Source organism: Pristis pectinata, chromosome 18 (assembly GCF_009764475.1).
Source record: "Pristis pectinata isolate sPriPec2 chromosome 18, sPriPec2.1.pri, whole genome shotgun sequence".
Lineage (NCBI taxonomy): Eukaryota > Metazoa > Chordata > Chondrichthyes > Rhinopristiformes > Pristidae > Pristis > Pristis pectinata.
Genome location: NC_067422.1, coordinates 10915873 through 10938561, shown reverse-complemented (window position 1 = coordinate 10938561; position 22689 = coordinate 10915873). Strand labels below are relative to the sequence as shown.

At 39.8% G+C, this 22689-nt stretch overlaps 1 protein-coding gene across 1 annotated transcript; it reads left to right on the top strand.

Moving 5' to 3' along the window:
- Positions 1 to 29: 29 nt before the first annotated feature.
- Positions 30 to 20892, top strand: cant1a (calcium activated nucleotidase 1a). Its single transcript, XM_052033154.1, has 4 exons — positions 30 to 201; positions 7599 to 8259; positions 13906 to 14109; positions 15419 to 20892. The coding sequence occupies exons 2-4, from the start codon at positions 7626 to 7628 to the stop codon at positions 15787 to 15789; spliced, it is 1209 nt and encodes a 402-aa protein (XP_051889114.1). The 5' UTR covers positions 30 to 201; positions 7599 to 7625; the 3' UTR covers positions 15790 to 20892.
- Positions 20893 to 22689: the final 1797 nt, after the last annotated feature.

Sequence of the window (22689 nt, the reverse complement as noted above, 5' to 3'; positions counted from 1 at the left end):
TGCGCGGGTGCAGTGCTCGGGCTGCGCCTGCGCGGTGACGGTGGCTCTCCCCTGCTTCGGGGAGTGAGATGGGGGCGGTGCGGTTGCTGCAGCGGAAGTTTCACAGGTGAGCGAGCGGCGTGACGGCTCCTCACTCGCGGCTCTGATGCCGGAGTGAAGCTCCGGGACGGCGGCGACGGTGACACTCATCTACCTTGTCCGGTAAGTGTTGGCAGTTCTTCAGTTGCTTTCCAGGTTGGTGGTCAGGGAAGGTGACGGGTCCGGAGCCCGGGCCCCCGCCGGCGTTACCAGGGTGACGGGACGGTGGCCTGCGGGACTCGGGCAACTTCTGTCTCTACCAGGAAGCCCAACTGCAATAAAAACAGCGAATCCGGATCGCCCAGACCCTGTGCCATTACTGCAGAATACGAGCTGGTCTATGTGTGATTGTCAGCTCTCTGATACCTGCGTGTAATTCCCTGCCAGTCGATATTGCTTATTGCAACTCAAGAACAGCTTTTATTTTTAAGTTCCCCTTGCACTGCGTGCCCTTCAACAATACCCTTCCTTTAACGCATAGATTGTACATCAATTAAACCTTTCTGATATTTTCCATTGGAAATTAACACCTGTATCCCATGCTCATAAGCCTTAGGCACAGACTGACAGATTTAAAATCTTTTACGTTATGATCTTGATATGATTGATGACACGGGTTTACTTGTTCTGTACATTTCATCATTATGTTTAAAAATCCAACATTGAAGGCTTATCCATTGGACTACAGATTTTGGATACACAAGAGACTGCAGATAGTGGAATCTGGACCAAAAAAAAAACAAGCTGCTGGAGGAACTCAAGGGTCAGGCAGCATTTGTGGAGGCAAAGGGATAGTCGACATTTCGGGTTGAGACCCTACATCAGGACTGAAAGTGTGAAGGCCTGCTCTTGCCTCAACCCTCCCCTTCACATCTGTATGACTATCTGTCCTTTAAACTGTCAGCCCTGATACAGGGACTCAACCCAAAACCTTGGCTATCCCTTTTCCTCCATAGATACTGCCTGACTAGATTTTATTTGGAATTTGGGTGATTCTGCCAAGCTATACATTTCCTGCTGATCCTTTGTGCCTGTGGAGTTAGTGGTTGACTTTCAAACCATGATGACTTTTGAGTTAATGAAAGGTTGCTGACATTTATATGTATCTGAGTTGAATCTCAATCTTTCTTGTATCTTTGTCAACTCCATCCACCCAGCTCTCATCAACTGTGTAGGCAGATTCTGCCCACTATAGAGCTCATAACTTTTGAGAGCACAATCAACAACATCACTACACTTGAAGCAAAAATATTTTCTCTAAGTCTGTTAAATGATCCAAATGCCCGTCTGATCCCCTGTTTTTTTTCCAACTTGGCTTGATACCCAATTGGCATTCAACTTCCAAGTAATGTTAAGCCTGAAGTTTTGGTGCAACATTTTCAAGGTCACATTACTGCTTAACATAGAATATGAAAGAACCTCTGTGATACACCAAAGTGGAAAATGGCTCATTCCTCAGCAAAAGTAGCGCAATGAAGCAAAGGAGGAAACTGTTAAAACCCCAACTACAATATTTGAATCCCCCTGGCTACAGGAGTGGTGCCAGAAGATTGTTGGACTGCTGACTTGGCTTGTCGCTTCCTCCTTTTTTAAACAAAGTGAATCACTGGCCATTTAAAATTGAGTGGTGGACATTTTATTGGAATTGGACAAATTATTGGAATTCATTCCAAGGGACTGTATAAATCTGTATTTAGAAAGGTATTTATTAATCAGGAACAGTCAGCATGAGTTTATTCAGGGAACCTTGTGTTTACTGATGTAATTTTTTTGATGTTTTAATAAGTATGGTAGATGAGTTTAGTGCATTATCTACATAGATTTTAGCAGGTCTTTTCAGCAGACTGGTTCAAAAATATAAAAGCCCATGTGATGCAAGGGAGAATGCAAATTCAATTCAGAGTTAGCTCAGTGGAAGAGGAAAAGCAGGAAGAGATGGCTGACTGACATTTTTGTGGTTTCCCCTGAGGAGGAAGGTTCTTGCAGGAAAATAGAGATGCTATGATCAATTGTTCAGAAAATGGGAAATGGAATTTAAGAAATGTGAGGTAATGCATTTAAAGAGATGTAACTAGGCAGGTAAATGTACAATAAATGTCAGGATACTGAGTGGTACAGACTCAGTGGGCCTGTTTTCATGCTGTATCACTCTGACTCTGTACAGCATATGGTGGGATAGGTCAAAAAGATAGTTAACATGCCATATGGGATGCTTTCCTTTAGCTGAGGCATAGGATATAAGAGCAGGAAGATAATACTAGAACTGTATACAGCACTAGATAGGGCATGACGTGAACACCGGATAGCATTCTGGTCTCCAGGTTGCGGAAAAGATATGGTTGCGCTTGAGAGGATGGTGAGGAGATTTACAAGGATGTTGCCAGGACTGGATAATTGTGATTTTTAAGATTGGGAAAGGTAGGGTTGTTTTCTTTGGAATGGATGAGGCAGAGAGGTGGCTTCACTGAGCTGTATAAAGTATGAGGAGCCTGGATAAAGTAAATAAATAGGACCTGCTTTCCCCTTAGCAGAGGAATCAATAGCCAAGGGCCATAGTTAAAATATTTGGGAGAAGAATTAGAGGGGAGATGAGGAAAAGTGTTTTTGCCTTGAGGCTGATAGAGGTCTGGAACTCGCTGCCTGAAAGGGTGATAGAGGCAGAAAGCCTCACCACATTTAAAAAATTCTCAGCGGTGTACTTGAAGAGCTTGTGATATGCAGGGTTACAGACCTCAAGCTGGAAGATGGAGTCTAACAAAAATATCCATTGTGATTATGGCTGATTTGGCCCAGGCCTCAACTTCTCTGGCAGTTTCCCAAAGACCTTACTGCCCAACCTTACAAAAACTCATCTATCTCTCCCTTAAATACTTCACAATCTCTAGAGTAGAGAATTTAAGAGATTAACCACTTGCTGCGAAAAGAAATTCCAATGCATCTCATTTTAAGATGATCCTACCCTTATTTTGAAATTATGTACCCTTGCTTGAGTGTGCACTAATGGAAATATCTCAACATCTACTCTGTCATGCCCCCTTAAGATCTTGTACATTTCAATAAGATCACCCCTCATTCTTCTAAACTCCACAGAATACAGATCCAACTTCTTCAACCGCTCATGACAACCCTCCCATTCCAGGAATTAGTCCAGTGAATCTCTTTTGGACTGCCTCTAGTATTGGTTTATTATTATCACTTGTACCGAGGTACAGTGAAAGGCTTGTCTTACAAACTGATTGTACAGGTCAATTCATTACACAGTGCAGTTACATTGAGGTAATACAAAGTGCATTGATGTAGTACAGGTAAAAACAGTAACAGTACAGAGTAACAGTGGTACTTCCTCAAATTAAAGAGCCAACCTTGCATAGTACTCCAGGTATGGCCTCATCACCAAAACCAATAGAGCATATTTTATGGCAGTACTCCTTTAAATGTTATGAATCTATAGGAAGGTGAAATTTGAGCTTTTCTCACTAAAGCGAGGGTACATGTAACTTTTTTGGTGAATAAATAGGACTGGCCTATCCTCTCCAGCCGATCACAACTTCTTCAACCCAGCCTTGGGGAAAAATGCTCAACAGTTTGAGTAACTCATGTTATTGTAACATTAGCATTGTTACCTGCTTCCCTTTTGTTATGCACGACTCCCTGTACCACTACATAAATGCATGTTTTGGGTCAAGTAAGTTGCGATCAAAAGTTAGTGTTACTTACAGTAATTTTAATGTACACTGTACATTTGTATCACCAGAGTGAACAAATTTATTTAGTTTTAAAATGATCTTGTTAGTTTCTAGTAACCCGGAATATCCTAATTCATTATATCTTGGGTAAGAGTTAGATAATAGTGGATTTGGTTGCCCCATGATAATACTATAATTACCACTTATTTGCAGGTTACTTGGAATATCTTTTCTCCAGTTAACTTTCTGGCAAGATATACTACTCAGAAATGCAATAGAGATGATCTGAGCTGAACTCTAAGGGAAAATGAAATGAAAGTACTGTTTAAAAAAAATCACCCCGTGGCCTATGAAATTGAAGTCAGTTGCTCAATCCATATGTGAATTCAAAAAGGGAAATTGGGACTGCTTACAAAGCTTCTTGCCAAGACTTTGCCAGCTGTTAACTGCAGTTCATATATGATCATGAAATCTCCTAACACTATCAAACAGGAAGGCAATTCACATTGTTTATCGAAAGGAATTAAAACAAGACTTTGAACTGATTGTAAACCAATAGTGCTCAAAGAATTAAACCGAGGTACTTGCAACAGGAGGGGAGAGGTGAGGGTAAGGATCAGGAAAGGAGAGAGAGAAGTAATGGAGAAATTGAGATAAATGCATTACCTGCTGTTGTGGAAGGGGAGCAGAGGGAGGTGAAGTAGAACCGGAGAAGTTTTTTTTAATCTTTCCACACTTAATTCTGCTATCACTCTAGAAAGTAGAGGAAGCTAAAATCTTGATGTGAGTTCCAGCCTGGAATAGTTCAAGACCACTGATCTAATCAATAATAGCTACATTACACATTCCTAGTGACAGTCAGTAATTAACAAACCACTTGTGTTATTTATTTCTTTGTGGAGAATGCAGAGAGTTATGAACTGTAAACTGACATTTTGTCAGATGAGAAAAAAATTGAATGGTCAGAGACATTTTTTTTCTACTTGGTTAACTTAATTATAGTAGTGTGTCAGCTGTGGCTCAGTTGGTGGCACTTTCTCCTCCAAATCACATGTTGTGGATTCAAATCCCACTCCACGGACTTCAGCTGACACTTCAGTACACTGAGGGAGTGATGTGTCATCGGGGATTCTGTCTATAGATATGATATTAAATGAGTTCCTCAAGTGAATGTAAAAGATCTAATTGCTCTTATCTTGCTGGTGACCTGGCCAATATTTATCCTTTAATCAAGATCATTAAAAAGCAGAATTTCCTGTCCTTACCACGTTGCTGTATGTAGGAGTTTGTTTTAAGCAAGTTGGCTGCTATGTTCCTTCCATTTTAGCAATGGCAAAACTTCAAAAACAAATGCCCTTCTTCAGATGAAAGGAAGGCAATATATAAATGCAAGTTTTTCTTCTTTAACTCGAGTAGGTGGATAATTGGGATATAACAAAAGCTACAGAAAGCGTAATCTGAAGAGATGGGGCAACCAGGACTGAGCAAACTGGGTGAATGGGATCTGAGAAATATTAGAGCTGAAAATATAAAATTGCAGCTAGTATGAACCTTCTGAGCATTTGCATGATTGAATATAAGATGTAAAATCCTCTTTTGGGGGTTGGCTGCTCAGGTCTCAGCACAAAATTGGTTATTGAGGGCTTTCTGGAAAAAGGGTTTTCCTTGGTGGAAAACTTCCAACTTACTGATAGCAGAAATTTTTAAATCATTAAGCAAAGCTCTTTAACTTGTTTTGAAACTTGTTGAGATGGAAAATATTTTTTTTAATTATGTATTAATCCCAAAAAAGAGTTGTTGTTCACTTAATGATTTGACAGGCTTTGTTTTTCAACAAATTAACAAGTGCCAAATAAGTCAAGCATTTCAATCAATTAATTGGGAATTTAATGACAGTAAAACCCTGATAAACTGCTATCCCGTTGTTCAGAAATCACAATCGTTCAGCATCTAATGCCACGGGTTCCTGTGCTCCCTTTAAACTCACCAGGTCTCAGGTTTACGTGTGATCTTTTGTATAATTTGTGAAACAACCTCTTTGGGTGGTGGAGAGCAGGAATTAAAAAAGCAATGCTGAGGTCAATAAAAGATGATGAATGGTCTACTCCCTGGTATTCAGCATTACTTCAGCCATGGATCACTCTGTAGAACCACAAATTACACAAAGCAAAGCCTAGTCATTTTCATTATTTTTCAGTGGTATTTTAGTGGAGGCCATAGTCCCTTGGAAGTAAAAGGGTTAATATCTTAAATAACTGAGGAAGTTGTGATGAAAATACACAGTAGCAATGCTCACTGACTTCCAGGCTATAATTTCAGTAATGCATTTTACCCAAGGTTAATATAGGCAAACTTTTATGAGATAATTGACAGTTTTTTGTTTCAGGTATGAATTTTCAACTGATAATTTGAAAAGTCTTTGCCTTCCTATTTTGTACATCCATAATGCTAGCAAGCTGATGACACACCATTATCTACAAGGCAAATTAGCCTGCAATTTCCTGTTGACGGATGTAGAAAAATTGAACCAGGAACTTGACCACTAAATCTATTATTATCAACAGTTTTCCTCTGAATAAACACGTTTTATTCAATATATGCAAATGTATTTCTTACTGTTCATTTCAAACAAAAAGGTTGACAGAGCAAATCAGTGTTTCAGGAGTTCAAACCATTAGTTTGCACGTTTACTTCTAGGAACTTGAGGTGAATTACTAACAGTTATACCACTGAGTGAAGCACAGAGCACAGAACTGAAGCTTTTCTTTGAGAGAAAAAAAAACTGATGTAAATTTAAAGCTGGATTCAGCCACTAGGGCTAAAACCCCAAGGGAGTTCTGAATAATGAGCCCTTTTTATTAGTTGCTCCTGGGCGAGTCTGACGTTACAGAAATCTGTGTCTTGTAGACAGATGTAGTCTGTTGAAGTGGGTTTCCAATGTACTGAAGCTTTCTAGCTAACAACTGCATACAGTCATATCAATACTTAGCCTATTTAGATCTCAAGGCAGGCTTTTCTAAGTTGTGTACATCTGATTGAAAGGCATTTTTTAACATTCAGAAACTGCTGTCATGAGTTCAGTATAAATATATTATAGTTATTCTTGTTTTCCTTACTTCAACAAACAGACCAAGCTTGTTAGATATGTTTGGGTTGTCGGTTCTATTTATCAGACATAAAGCAGGAAATGTTTGCAACACTCAGCAAATCGGGTAGCATCTGTGGAAAGAGTTAACCTTTCAGGTCTGAGACCCATCATCAGAAAGAGAAAAGATGACACAAATGAATCATTAAAAATTGGTTTTTTTTTGATAGTTCAGTTAACTATCCTTAAAGTTAAAGTGATCTAAGTAAAGAAATGGATTGTTTAAGACCACGTTAAGCAAATTTTGGTAAATCAGAGAGCGTATGTGGTTTTTGTGTAGGTCAATATTACAGCTGGAAATTCATCTTTTGCACTTGAGAAGACATTGTAAAATTAGGTTTTGTTTCAGGTGTCAACAGAAAAGCTTAGCTGTAAGTGTGTGTAAAGTACCTTAACTAATTATTTCTTTAAGTATTAGTAGACACGTGTTTTATTATAGACTTCCTATATGTGGTGAAAATGTTTTGTGGTGTGTAGTAGTGCCAGTTACTGTAAAAGTAACTTATTTTGCTGAAACCACAATTCTCTAAATAATACTTTTGCTGAATACTGCAATTGGACTGAGATTATATATAATTATCACCTTTCATGGCCATCTCGCAACATTATTTGAATATTTTGGTTGTGTATTGATACCGAATGAAGAAATGTTACCATTTATTTCACCTAAACTTCCTTTCTCTTTTCAGGTATAATTCCGCCTATGTTGCAGCCTCATGTCTGGTCACCTCTATGGTTTACCTGAAGGAAATGATTCTATGAGCTCCCTTCGCATTTCCATTGGTGGTCTTCCTGTTATAGCTTCCATGACAAAAACAAGAGACTCTCGTTTTCACCTGAAATGGAAGGCTATACTAGTAGTTGCTGTCACTCTTTTCATACTGTACATGGTATATTTTCACAAGAGTTCCCCAAATAATCCTTATCTACGAAATGTCCACAACTGGCAGATTGATAATTTTCCAAGGGACAGGTACAACGATACTTACCCTCTTTCGCCCCCACAGAAAACCCTGGAAGGCGTCCGATACCGTATCGGGCTGATTGCTGACCTGGACACAAGCTCAAAGAATGAATTGAACAGTGATACTTGGGTCAGTTACTTAAAGAAGGGCTACCTGATTTTATCAAACAGTGGTGACAAAGTGACTGTAGAATGGGACAAAAATGATTCAATCCTCAAAACGCATTTGTCAGAAAAAGGACGTGGCATGGAATTGTCGGAGCTAATAGCATTTAATGGAAAGCTTTACACTGTGGACGACAGGACAGGAGTAGTATATGATATTGACGGGGATAAGGCTGTCCCTTGGGTAATCCTATCTGATGGTGACGGGACTGTTGAGAAAGGTACTGCAGTAATTTACTCTCTCTGTTTATGCACTATAAATTGCTACTGGCCTTGTGGAAGACTGTAGCTTTCAATTCATTATGTCTTTATCCCGAGTAAAAATTGGTTTATTTAATGTTTGTTTTTATAATGATACATTTGCTTAAAACCTGCAGTGAACAGCAAATTATTTGGAAAATAATTTCATCTCATATAACCAGTAATGCAGCAAAGTGTTAACACTGCTTCAAGAAAAAGAGATGGGAAAAATTGAAAAGAGATTTTTGAGGCTTTCTGAGATGGAGAAAGCCGTAATAAAAAGGAAGACTGAGTTTCAGAATGTATTGAGTAAAGGTGGAAAGCTCTATAATCAATAGTGAAAGGAATTGCGATGGATAAGTGGAAAAGGAGTAAGCCATAGTTAACAGAGCAGCAGATGTGATGTGAAACATAAATTGGAGGATGTTATTGCAGGGGGATTAAAAAAAGTCATTGTGAACAAAGACAAGGATTTCCAAGTCTATGCATTTAGAGATGCGGAACCATCAGGATCATCTCAGCTAAGGTTAATGGGTGAGCCAGGCTTATTGTAAGGTTGGACACAAGTAGCTACTCCTATTTGTATATTGTCGAGGGACCAAAATTTAAACAGTGAGAAGTATGTTTGGAAGGTAACAAAAATAGTTAAGACTTTACAGGGGAAATGGATGTTTGTGATGGGACATGGTTTGCAAAGGCAAAATGTTCATAAGTGGATGATGACCATTGTTGGAAAAGAAAGTAGAGGAACCCATGAAGAAGGAGCTAGCATGGATTGGGGAAAAAAATTGGATGGACAGTTCATGGAATGATATTCAGGAGATAGGCAGTAATCTTCCTTACAGAAATAAGCTTGAAGATAGGAGAGAAACTGGTCTATACTGGAAGGGTTGAACTTGATGGGCAAGGAGAATAAGGAAATCAGAGAAAAGATTGAATGGAGGTGCAGTTATACCTCAGTGAAAAATGAGTCCAGGAGCTCCCTGGGATATCTTGAGGTGAGAATGAAGAAACGGGTGGAACATTTGCTGTATGTTTCTTCAAACGGAGCTTATTGCCATGAAGCTTAATAATTTTAAGTTATTCTGATAACCATTACCAGCAGTCAATTCTTGGATTATTAAATGTTGCTTAACACAAGCTGTTATTTGTATGTGTGATAGTGACAGTAACACTATATTTTTGTGTGGTTTCTGCAAGAATGGGCCAATGACCTACAGCTAATTCAGTATTATTGCTAATGTACCATGCTCTTGGATTTGGAATTTTGCCTTGAACAAATCCGAATGCAGTATGTGGGAAGTTCCGAATGCAGTATGTGGGAAGTCAGGGACAGCACACTTGTCCCTGATGACTACACCTATAAAAGGTGCATCCAGCTGCAGCTCCTGGCAAACCGTATTAGGGAACTGGAGTTGGAGCTGGATGAACTTCGGATCATTTGGGAGGTAGAGGCAGACATATATAGGAGTTTCAGGGAGATAATTATACCTAAAAGTCAGGAGGCAGGTAGCTGGGTGACTGTTAGGAAAGGGAAGGGGATTAGACAGAAGGAGCAGTGCACCCCTGTGGCCGTTCCCATCAACAATAAGTATACCGTTCTGGATATTGCTGGTGGGGACGACCTACGAGGGACAAGTTGTAATGGTCGAGTCTCTGGCACCGAGGTGGGACCCTCACCTCAGATAGGAGGTTCTGTGGGAGAGATCGAGAATCCCGGATGGTCTGTTGCCTCCCTGGTGCCAGGGTCTGTGATATCTCAGATCGAGTTCTTGATATTCTCAGGAGGGAAGGTGAGCAGCCAGCTGTCGTGGTCCATGTAGGGACCAATGACGTGGATAGGAAGAAGGAGGAGGTCCTGCAAAGAGAGTTTAGGGAATTAGGTGCAAAGTTAAAGGACAAGACCTCTAAAGTTGCAATCTCAGGATTGCTGCCAGTGCCACGTGCTAGTGAGGCTAGAAATAGGAGGATCATGCAGCTAAATACGTGGCTAAGGAGTTGGTGCAGGAGGGAGGGCTTCAGGTTTCTGGATAATTGGGCTTTGTTCCAGGGAAGGTGGGATCTGTTCCGAAGGGACGGCTTACACCTGAACTGGAAGGGGACTAACATACTTGCAGGTAGGTTTGCTAGTGCTGCTCCGGTGGGTTTAAACTAGATTTGCAGGGGGAGGGGAACCAGAGTGTTAGAGAGGAAAGTGAGGAGGAAAATGATTGTGCAAGGTCTGCAGGTATGGACAGAGATCAAAGGTTTGTACATGATAGTAATGTTCTCCGGTGCTTGGCACGTGGGATTATGATGTTATTTCTATTAGTGAGACATGGTTGCAGGAGGGGCAGGACTGGCAGCTTAATGTTCTGGGCTTCCGTTGTTTCAGATGTGATAGAGGGGGAGGAATGAAAGGGGGAGGAGTGTCATTACTGGTCAGGGAACAGATTACAGCTGTGCGTAGACAGGACAGCCCGGAGGGTTCGTCTACAGAGGCTATATGGGTGGAGCTGAGGAACAGGAAAGGTGTGGCCACACTAATAGGGTTGTATTATAGACCGCCCAATAGTCAGAGAATTGGAGGAACAAATCTCTGGGGAGATAGCAGACCGATGTAAGAAACAGAAAGTTGTAATAGTAGGGGATTTTAACTTTCCACGTATTGACTGGGACTCCCACACTGCGAAAGGGTTGGATGGCTTGGAATTTGTCAAATGTGTTCAGGAAAGTTTTCTAAATCAATATATAGAGGTACCAACGAGAGAGATTGCAATACTTGATCTCCTATTAGGGAACCAGGTAGGTCAGGTGACAAAAGTATGTGTAGGTGAGCATTTTGGGTCCAGTGACCATAATGCAATTAGTTTCAAGATAATTTTGGATAAGGATAGGTCTGGTCCTCGAGTGGAGGTTCTAAATTGGAGAAAGGCCAATTTTGTGGAAATGAGAAAGGATCTAGGTAGGGTGGATTAGGATAAGTTATTTTCTGGCAAGGATGTGCTCAGTAAATGGAAAGCCTTCAAAGATGAAATTTTGAGAGTGCAGAGTTTGTATGTTCCTGTCAGGATTAAAGGCAAAGGTAACAAGCATAGGGAACCGTGGTTTTCAAGGGATATTGGTGAGCTGGTTAAGAAAAAGAGGGAGGTGTATAGCAGGTATAGGCAACTGGGAACGGATGAGGTATTTGAAGAGTATAGGAAATGTAAGAAAATACTAAAAAAGGAAATCAGGAAGGCAAAAAGAAGACATGAGGCTGCTTTGGCAGATAACGTGAAGGTAAACCCAAAGGGGTTCTACAGGTATATTAAGAGCAAAAAGATAGTAAGAGACAGAATTGGTCCCCTAGAAGATCAGAGTGCTCGTATATGTGTGGACCCTCAGGAGACGGGGGAGGTCTTAAACAGTTTTTGCATCAGTATTTACTCAGGAAACTGGCATCGTGGATATGGAAGGAAGGGAAACAAGCACTAGCGTCATGGAACATATAGAGATTAAAAAGGAGTAGGTACTTGATGCTTTACAGCGAATAAAGGTAGATGAATCCCCAGGGCCTGACAAGATATTTCCTCGGACCTTGAGAGAGACTAGTGTAGAAATTGCAGGGGCCGTGGCAGATGTATTTAAAATGTCCTTAGCCACAGGTGTGGTGCCAGAGGACTGGAGGATAGCTCATGTTGTTCCATTGTTTAAGAAAGGCTCAAAGAGTAAACCAGGTAATTACAGGCCAGTGAGCCTGACCTCAGTAGAGGGTAAATTATTGGAAGGTGTTCTGAGAGAAAGGACATATAAGTATTTGGATAGCCAAGGGTTGATTAAGGATAGTCAGCATGGTTTTGTGCGTGGTAGATTGTGCTTAACGAATCTTGTGGAATTTTTTGAGGAGGTCACTAAGAAAGCAGATGAAGGTAAGACTGTGGATGTTGTCTACATGGACTTTAGTAAAGCCTTTGACAAGGTCCCACATGGGAGATTAGTTCGGAAGGTTCAGTCAATGGGTATCCATGGAAAGATTGTAAACTGGATTCGAAATTGGCTGAGTGGGAGAAGACAGAGTGGTTGTGGATGGTTGTTTCTCAGATTGGAGGCCTGTACTAGTGGTGTGCCTCAGGGATCTGTGTTGGGGCCTTTGTTGTTTGTTGTATATATCAATGATCTAGATGATAATGTGGTAAATTGGATTAGTAAGTTTGCGGATGACACTAAGATTGGAGGTGTAGTGGACAACGAGGAAGGCTTTCAAAGCTTGCAGAGGGATCTGGACCAAATGGAAAAATGGTCCAGAAAATGGCAGATGGAATTTAATGCAGACAAGTGTGAGGTGTTGCATTTTGGAAGGACAAATCAAGGGAGGACATGCACAGTAAATGTTAGGGCACTGAGGAGTGCGGAGGAACAAAGGGATCTGGGAGTTCAGATACATAATTCCCTGAAAGTAGAGTCACAGGTAGACAGGGTTGTAAAAAAAAAGGCTTTTGGCATCCTGGCATTTATAAATCAAGGTATTGAGTATAGGAGTTGGAATGTTTTGGTGAGGTTGTATAAGTCATTGGTGAGACCAAATTTGGAATATTATGTGCAGTTCTGGTCACCGAACTACAGGAAGGATGTCAGTAAGATTGAAAGAGTGCAGAGAAGATTTACTAGAATGTTGCCGGGTCTTCAGGAGTTGAGTTACAGGGAAAGATTGAGCATGTTAGGACTTTATTCCTTGGAGCGGAGAAGAATGAGGGGAGATATGATAGAGGTTTACAAAATGATGAGGGGCATAGACAGAGTTAATGCTAGTAGGCTCTTTCCACCTAGATTAGGAGAGATAAGTATGAGAGGACATGGCTTTGGGGTGAAAGGGGAAAGGTTTAGGGGGAACATTAGAGGGAACTTCTTCATTCAAAGAGTGGTGGGAGTGTGGAATGGGCTGCCATCTGATGTGGTAAATGCGGGCTCGCTCTTAACTTTTAAGAGTAAATTGGATAGATACATGGACAAGAGGGGTATGGGCTGGGGGCAGGTAAATGGGACTAGCAGAATAATGTTTTGGCACAGACTAGAAGGGCCGAATGGCCTGTTTTCTGTGCTGTAGTTTTCTATGGTTCTAAATTGAGCGGTCCCCCCCTCCCTTTCATTATAAGAAGTCTCTAACCTCTGGTCCCTTCCAAAACCACTCTGCAGCACATTGGATTTATGTAAACAAAAGTGTTTTTACTGGAGAATTAAAATAGTGACCAGAAAAATATTCTACAGTGGAATTATTCCATGGAAAACATTCTTGAACTACTTGAGGCAGTTTGGTTTAAACCTTAAACCAAAGCTTTCTCACTGTATTTTTAACGGTATCATGAGATCAGTCATGGGAGACCCCTACTGTAACAATATTCCAAAACTAACAGTAGTAACCAAACAAAACTGTATTTTTACACTTAGTATGTCTTGAAGGTAAATTGGAGACCTACTTTCAATTGGTTCTCATTTTACTCTTTAATCAGTCCCTTGGTTAATGTGCAAATATAAAAATATATTTTGCTGGATATATGTGAGTCAGTGAGCATCTGTGAAAGGATAAGACTGATTCATGTTTGATGTATGTCATTCATTCAAAACATTTGTATAAATCCTTAATATGAACTGCTGTGTTATTTCTTAAGGCTTCAAAGCTGAATGGTTGGCAGTAAAAGATGAGCACCTTTATGTAGGTGGACTTGGTAAGGAATGGACGACCACCACAGGAGAGGTAGTCAATGAAAATCCAGAGTGGGTTAAAGTTATTGGCCACAAAGGTGATGTAAATCATGAAAACTGGGTGCCTCACTACAATGCCCTCCGCACAGCTGCTGGGATCAAATCTCCAGGTAAGAAAGATTGAGAGGACTCGTGCCTTTGGTGACTCAACATGTGTGTGGAAAAACCTGTTGTGTAATTTGGCTTTGTGTGAAGGGTGTGACAGCGTTAGTCATTCATGATTGCTCTTTCTCACATCCTTTACAGGAAAACAACAATCCTTAATCATGAAAGTAAAATGCCCAGAAATTGGAAATTAATGTGGGTGTGCTCCAATTTCCATCAAGTATTCCTATCACTGGCCCTCAAAGGGTCATAAGCCTCTTTAAAGCTGTGATCTACTGTATCACTGGGGTAAATGGTTGTTTAGTTACATAATAAAATTAGCCAATTGCTCACTAAGTAACCTATTCCTTAAACTTGGTTCCACTGTGCTTCTAAAAAATCAGATTTTACTTTTATTAAACCATGGCATTCATTGCAGTTTGTTTTATCAATTACTGGAACATTGCCATTGGCATGGCTTGCCTGCATGAATTACCACATGGGTAAATTGTCTTTGCTTTTCTGCCTTGCACGAGAAATGAACAAATTAAAATTGTATTTCCATGCAAAGACGGGGAGGGCAGACTTAACATGCTTGGAACTGGATTGCAGTTGGAAATTGCACCTACCAAATAACAAGCCTTTATTTTGTTTTGCTAATTATGACAATTGTGATGTTTTAGAAGAGGGTTGAAAAGCAACCATAAAAAAAATCTGATGGTGGATATCAGTTCTTATTTCAAGGGCTATATTGTCAGCCGCACCTTTTTCATTCCTTTTATTTGAAACAATGATAAGCCTTCTTTATTGAAAGCATCTCCTTCAGGAGCAGAATGTTGATTATATATGTAGTATTGATTAGATCTACCAAAAGGAGCTTCTAACCACCTTGGGAGGATCATTGATATCATTGCTAGTCAATTATCCAATGCTTCTTTTGTCATCAGCACTGCTTGGGGGCTACATTCGAGGCAAGGTCTGATAGATATATAATATAATGCAGCGGTTATTGCTTATCTCCTTCAAATGTTGGTTAACTCTGTAGAGATAGTGTTTTGTGTGTGAAATCTGAAGTTATGAGGCTTTTTTAAAATAGCTTTGTTGGTGTTTGTTTTCTTTTTATCTTTTTGATAGCAAGTGTTAACTTTGGCTTTATAACTTGAGCACAATTTTCCTTTTGTTAAGCTTCCTACTTTGGTCATTAAATTTAATTATTAAGTTTATTTTCTAGGAAGCTTACAAAGGAAGGGTATGGTGTAACTGAGTCTTCACAATGTGATTTACGATTCTCCTGGATTGAGAATGAAATCTTATTATTCTCTTTTCCTAACACAGGATATCTGATTCACGAATCTGCTGCCTGGAGTGATCGGCTGCAACGCTGGTTCTTTCTGCCACGGAGAGCCAGCAGTGAACGCTATAATGAAAAAGATGATGAGCACAGAGGAACAAACCTCATTATTAAATCTACTCAAGATTTCAAAGAGGTCTTGGTGAGCAAGATTGGAGAGGTTAACCCAACACGTGGATTCTCCTCCTTCAAGTTCATTCCTGATACAGACGATCAGATCATTGTGTCGCTGAAATCTGAGGAAGATAATGGGAAAATAGCTACTTACATTATGGCTTTTACTTTAGATGGACACTTCCTTTTAGAGGAAACAAAAGTGGCTGACATAAAATATGAAGGAATAGAATTCATATAAGATTCCTCCTGATCGAAAGTGCAAGGATCTGGATCAAAGTGCTACTGCTTCCAAGAATATTCAGAAAGGCATTTCCCAATGTTGGTTTCCTCTTTACAATGGTTCTTGGTTGCTTTTGATCTGAAGTTGTGTTCTTTTGTAATACCCTCTTTGTTTACATTCAAGAAACTGAATCTGAGATATTGCAAAATTAGCACTTCTGCACTCTTCCTGAAGATAAGGAAGATATTTTTCAAATTTTCTTGTCATAATTAAAAATATATACCTGGGATGTTGCCTTGTATTTACATGCCATAAAATCTGCAATCATGCCACAGTTTACTTGTCCCCTTTCCTACAAACTCAAATCAATACTGATTGCTTTGTTAATCTGTGAATTTGTTAACTTCAAATTTAATGAAGTTGCATATGTTGGAACAAGAAAGAATTGGTAAAATGACTATCTCACATGGGTAGAATATCAAAGTAATTTGCAGGATAAAATTTCATTAATATCAGTGACTTTTTTAAAGGAAATCCTGAACTCCACCAGCATGTTTTTTTTTAATATTTGTACATGGGAAATGAGTGTCACTGGCTCAGCCAGTATTGCCCCATCCTTTATAAAGCATGCAGTACTTTACCAGCTACTTCGACTGTGCTGTTCCAGAATTTTAACACAGCAGCAAATAAGGAATAGCAAAATATTTTTAAGTCAAGATATGTTACTTGAAGCTGGTAATGTTCTCATGAGCCTAGAGCCATGACAGTTTGTGGGTGTGCTGTTGAAAAGCCTTGGTGAATTGCTGCATGCAAGTTGTAGCTGATGTAGCCTGTATCTGGTGGTGAAAGGAATGAAGTTTAGGTGGTGGATGAAGTGGCGCTCAAATGCACTGATGTAATCGAGAGAGTGGTGAGCAGCTTCCATTTTGTTGGAGCTGGAATCATCCAGGCAGGGTGGGGAATAATGGTGTGCTCAGTTTTAAAATTAAAACCTAACCCAATAGTGGCCAACCCAAATGTGATCAAAGCCAGGGCACATGTTTTTCATTCATGGCCTGATCATTGCTGTAAATATAATAATCTCGAATGTGCAATTGAAACAGAATGTGTGTATTCTTGATTTCCAATTAAAACATAAATGAAGGAGCAATACTCAAAGAAGCATTTAAAGAAAAAAGTCTTCTGATGGCTTAAGAACACTCCTGTGCTGCCAGTGCACCTTGCAGTCATGGTGAAATTGCTCTCACTGCTGCCAGAATGCAATGTATATGTCTAACCAGAGTTGGGAACTAGTGGTATATAACAGTGTATCCATTTCACCAACCCAACATATCCCACTCTGTCTCCATCACAGAGACCTCTGTATTGAATGCTGCTGCAATTCGCATGTATCCCATTCTTAATATGTATTCTTCCACCCAACAAGTTAATGAAGGCTGCCTTGGCATAGCCTGAACCCAATTGCTTGTTTCACAGGGAAAATGTCTTTAAAGCCTGTTCACTTCAGAATACTTTAGGTAGACAACAATCAGAACTGATTAAGTCCAGGCAAACATTGCTCTCTTGTGCAGGTCACTCACTTCCACTTTCTTCTCAAGCCATTAACTGGTCCATTGACAATTGTTTGCATTGGTGTATCAGAAGAAAGTAGCCTACAATTTTGTTTGACCATTGATATTCCCAGAAGCTCAAGTTCTCTTTGAGCTTTGTAAAATGCTCAGGAAATCCACCAAAAATTGCAACATTGCAGGATTGTTTTCCAATCTGTAGTTTTCTCCATGCTGATTAATGTCTTTTGCAGCTCTTGATTACTCTCCTGAATTGCTTTGTATCCTGTTACTTCCATCTGGTTTACGGTTTTAGACAAATTTGCTGCAAGGCTGCACTTTTTCCTCTACTCAACCAAGGATTTTGCATCTTTTATAGCTTCTTCAACATCCTGGAGCCTCAAGTTAATACACTTTGGAAGACACAGTCATGTATTCATGGACCTGACAATTCAGGCAGTGATTTTTTTTTTAGTCCCAGATCAAGTACAATTTCTGATCTGCTACCCAGACTCATTTATTTAAATTAGCTGGGTCAAATTCAAAGTATTCACCAACATCTTTAAAATACAATTCCCGATGTTTATGCCAGAACTTGCATTGGGGCTATTGAGATTTTGACTGGGTTTAAATTCTGGTACAATGTAATGGCAAGTCATTGCCAACTGATTGATTTTATGGTGGGCATTCCTTATGTCAGTTCCCACAGTCACATCCTTCAGCATATCTTTACTCTGAGAAATCTATTCTTTGATTATTTTCTTCCACTTGAAGTTGTACTCTAGATTGAGTAACATTCACATTGACAAGCTGTTGTGCTAACTTGAGAAGCACTTCCAGAGATGGTTTGGAAGACTGGAATATCCTTAATAGCAGAGGCTTGTATATTTGTCTATAATTTCTGATTTCTTGTAAGCAGTTATATTTTTAATCAGTTTGTTAAAATGATGTGATGTACAACTAACTAGGCTCTGCTGCAGGTTGAGTACATCCTTTTCAAACATGAATTGCCCCTTTTTCTGCTGTCATATTTCAGTGGTTTGCAAGATTCCTCTAAACAAAGCCACGTTAACTCTTTAACATCACGCAAATCGACAGAATAAAAATGTTTCCCAACAAAAGAGTCATCCTTTCCGGCTACAGAGTTGTAATCTGCAAAACATATCCAATGAGAACTATTTTTGTACCATCAGGATTCATTCATGCTTCACATCGTGGAGAGTCTCTCTATTGTATTTTGCAGGATAAACCACCATGAACACAGACGTATTACACACAACATACCTTGTACTTCATGCTCTTCTTACGTGGAATAGTTCTAATGAAGCCAGAATTCAATTTTGGTGGTATTTGCACACAAGAAACAAGACTTGCTAAAATGTATTAATAATGCATTTATTTATAATGTACTGAGCCATCCAAGCATTAACCAACTCAAACTTGAATGTATGACACAATATATACCCCCGCCCAAACCTGACACATACAGTTGGGCTCAAGTTAGGGAGCCAGGCTTTGGTGGAGAATATTCCACCACTGTCCCAGTTTATGCCTTCTACTTATTGAAAGGTTTCGGAGAGTAAGAAAGTAAGACACTGATAAGTTCTGACCTACTCGATGTAGTTAACCAAGTAAGGCTTCAACCTACTCTTCCTCCATTCACCCCTCCTCCAAAGAAGATGGTGTAAGATTCAGTAAGAGTATCACCATTGAATGCCAAGATACCAGAATAGATGCTCTTGAAGATCTTTTAAGTAGCTTTCAATATACTGTGCTTTTGTATGTGTATTTAATATTTGGCGTTGCACTCTCTCAAAAGTAATGATGGAGCTTTTCTGCCGGGTTTCCAGCAGAAAAGTTTTTCCAGCATAGTTTGTCCAATATCATCCAAACCAGTGCAAATGATCACTGAAATTGAACTGATTTTTCAAACATGGATTATAGTGCATACCCGGAATACTGTGTACGATTTTGGTCTCTTTATCTTTTAAAGAATATGCTTGTCTTGAAGGCACTGAAATAAAAAAAACTACATTGATATTTGGGGTTAGAGGGGTGTCCTGTGAAGTAAAATTGTGAGCCTATTACCTCCGGTTCAGAAGAATGGAAATAATCCCATTAAAAATCTGCAAGCAAAGAGATTGCTTCAGACTATTGAATCCAGAATTGAAGGCATAGTCCTTGGATAAAGGATCAGCCATTTAGGATTTTGGTTCGTCTCCAGAGGGTTGTGAACTTTTTGAATTTTATATGTTAAAAGGCTGTGCTTGCTCAATCATTAAAAGTGTTTGTAATCTATGAGAAATGAGGGATATAGGGATTCGACGTGAAAGTGGAGTTGAGGTAAAAGCGTTGCCAAAATCTTGACCAATGGTAGAGGAGGTTCAAAGGGCCATGCAGTCCATTCCTCCTATTTCCAATAGATAACATACGTGTTGAAGAATTAAATATTTAAATCTTTAGATCGAATTTTTTTGTGAAAGCAATGAAACTACTAACTGGTTCTACATAGTTTAAGTAATATTCTGTCATATCAAATTGAATTACTTACAGGTGATAGATGAGAAAATCATGTGTATTCTTTGTGATTAAACCATTTTATGCTCAATAAGTACACCAGGTTACTTATTTACCATACAGCTTGTTCATGTTAGCGTAATGCTTTACAGCACCAGCGACCCGGGTTCAAGTCTGGCCACTGTCTGTAAGGAGTTTGTATGTTCTCCCCGTGTCTGCGTGGGTTTCCTCCAGGTGCTCCGGTTACCTCCCACATTCCAAAAAGACATGCAGGTTAGGAAGTTATGGGCATGCTATGTTGGCACCGGAAGCATGATGACACTTGCGGGCTGCCCGCAGAACACCCTACGCAAAATGATGCATTTCACTGTGTTTCGATGTACATGCAACTAATAAAGATATCTTATGTTTGTTTGCAGCATATTTTGCATCAGTGAGAGGTAAGTTAAAGTGAATCTTGCACCATAACACTTAAGAAAGAAAGCACAATTTGTACTACAGCTTGCAGTCAAAGTAAAAATCCTACCCCAGTATCATCTTTATTTTGACTTGAATTTAAGACTCTGGAAATTGTATTAAGATGGTTACGGTTTAAGTTCTTTTGAGTTATGGAATAGATCATGTCTATCACCAGGTTGAATCACCTTATTAGATTGATGTGAAAATACATTTAAGTCTTATGGTAAGTCAGTAGTAGTGGTTGTCTACTGGTTGATCAATTTTAATTTTGGCTTCTGTAATTCAAGTAATGGTTATTGCCATAGGCTATTGTATCTTTGTCTTTCAATACGGTAAAAGGAATTTTTAATATTATTCACTGGATCTTTAGACAAGAATGGTTTGTGAAAAAGGCACTGGGAATTTTTCAAGAAATGTGTTTACCTAAAATTAAAGTTCAATAATAAAAAGAGAGAGTGACCTATACATAGATGTGACTTGTTCACCAGTTCTGCTCTAATTTCTCCTGTATTTGAAACAAAAGAATGTATGGTTGACTTTTTTTTGAATGGCTTCATGTAATTGTTCATGCCTACACCAATAAATCTACATCCAACAATTTAGATAGTGTTTAACTTTGTTCACTTCAGACTGCACCTTTTGAAAACTTTCACCAAGTTTGAAAATGTTCAATTACTAGCCAAATCAAATTTGTCAGCAACAGGGCTGCAGCCCAATATTGAACCAAGAGTAACTTTATTCTGAATGGAGATATATTACAAACTTAAAGAATTATGACTATATTATGTGTAGCAAACAATAGAGCCAAGACTTGAATTCAGATTTGTGAATAGGTAAACGGTTTTTCAACTTGAGAGATTTAATTTAAATACCAGCATTCCAAATAAATAATTGGAATGAAGCAATAGAAAATCTTTTCTTTAATATTCATTCAAGGGAAGTGGGCTTCGCAGGCTGAACCAATATTTAATTTCCCATCCCTAGTAGCCCTTGAGAAGATGGTGTTGAGCTGCCATCTTGAACCACAGCAGTCCTTGAAGTGTGGGTAAAGCTACAATGCTGTGAGGGAGAGAGTTCCAGGATCTTGACCAGATGACAATGGAGGAACAGCAATTTATTTCCAAGTCAGGTTGGTGTGTGGCTTGGAGGTCAACTTCCAAGCGGTGGTGTTCCCACGTCCTTCGAGTTGGTAGAGGTCATGGGTTTGAAAGGTGTTAACATAGAACATAGAACAGTACAGCAGAGAACAAGGCCTTCGGCCCACCATGTTGTGCTGACATAGCTATTCTCTTCTGTCTACAGAATGCCCATATCCCTCCATTTTTCTCTCATTCATGTGCCCATCCAAGCCCCTCTTAAAAGCCCCCAGTGAATTTGCCTCCACCACTCTATCAGGCAACGCATTCCAGGCATCCACCACTCTGAGTAAAAAACGTACCCCTCACATCTGTTCTGAACCTACCCCCTCTCACCTTAAGTGCATGCCCTCTGGTATTGGATCGCTCAATAATGGAAAAAAGATATTGCTTGTCCACCCTATCAATTCCCCTCATAATTTTATACACTTCCAACAGATCACCCCTCAGCCTCCGCCGCTCCAGAGAAAAGAACCCAAGTTTGTCCAGCCTCTCCTGATAGGACATGCCCTCTAATCCAGGCAGCATCCTAGTAAACCTCCTCTGCACCCTCTCTAAAGCTGTGACATCCTTCCTATAGTGAGGTGACCAGAATTGCACACAATACTCTAAATGCAGCCTAACCAGAGTTCTATAGAGTTACATCATAACTTCTTGACTCCTATGCTCAATACCCCGATCAATAAATGCAAGCATTCCATAAGCAGCCTTAACCAACCTATCTACCTGTGTAGCCACTTTCAATGAGTCATGGACTTGCACCCCAAGGTCTCTCTGCTCTTCAACACTGTTACACCTCACATTTATCCTGGTTAAACTCCATCTGCCATTTCTCTGCCCACATCTGCAGCTGATCTATATCACCCTGTATCCATCGCCAGTCTTCTACACTATTCACAACTCCACCAATCTTGGTATTGTCTGCAAACTTACTAACCCATCCATCAACATACTCATCCAGGTCATTTATGTACATCACAAACTGCAGAGGTCCCAGCACAGATCCCTGCAGAACACCACTACTCACAGGCCTCTTGCCTGAATAAGTCCCTTCAACCACCACCCTTTGTCTTCTACAGGCAAGCCACTTCTGGATCCACACAGCCAATTCTCCACTGACCCCATGCATCCAAACTTCCTTCATTAACCAATTATGTGGGACCTTGTCAAATGCCTTACTGAAGTCCATATAGATGACATCTACAGCTGTACCTTCGTCAATCTATCTCGTCACCCTGTCAAAAAACTCAAGCAGGTTA

What these genes read in the sequence shown, in the direction of transcription:
- cant1a (XM_052033154.1), top strand. Translation starts at nt 7,626, where the DNA reads ATGTCTGGTCACCTCTATGGTTTACCTGAAGGAAATGATTCTATGAGC. An exon ending in TGACGGGACTGTTGAGAAAG is followed by an intron (nt 8,260 to 13,905) that starts GTACTGCAGTAA and finishes TTATTTCTTAAG; the next exon opens with GCTTCAAAGCTGAATGGTTG. An exon ending in TGCTGGGATCAAATCTCCAG is followed by an intron (nt 14,110 to 15,418) that starts GTAAGAAAGATT and finishes TTCCTAACACAG; the next exon opens with GATATCTGATTCACGAATCT.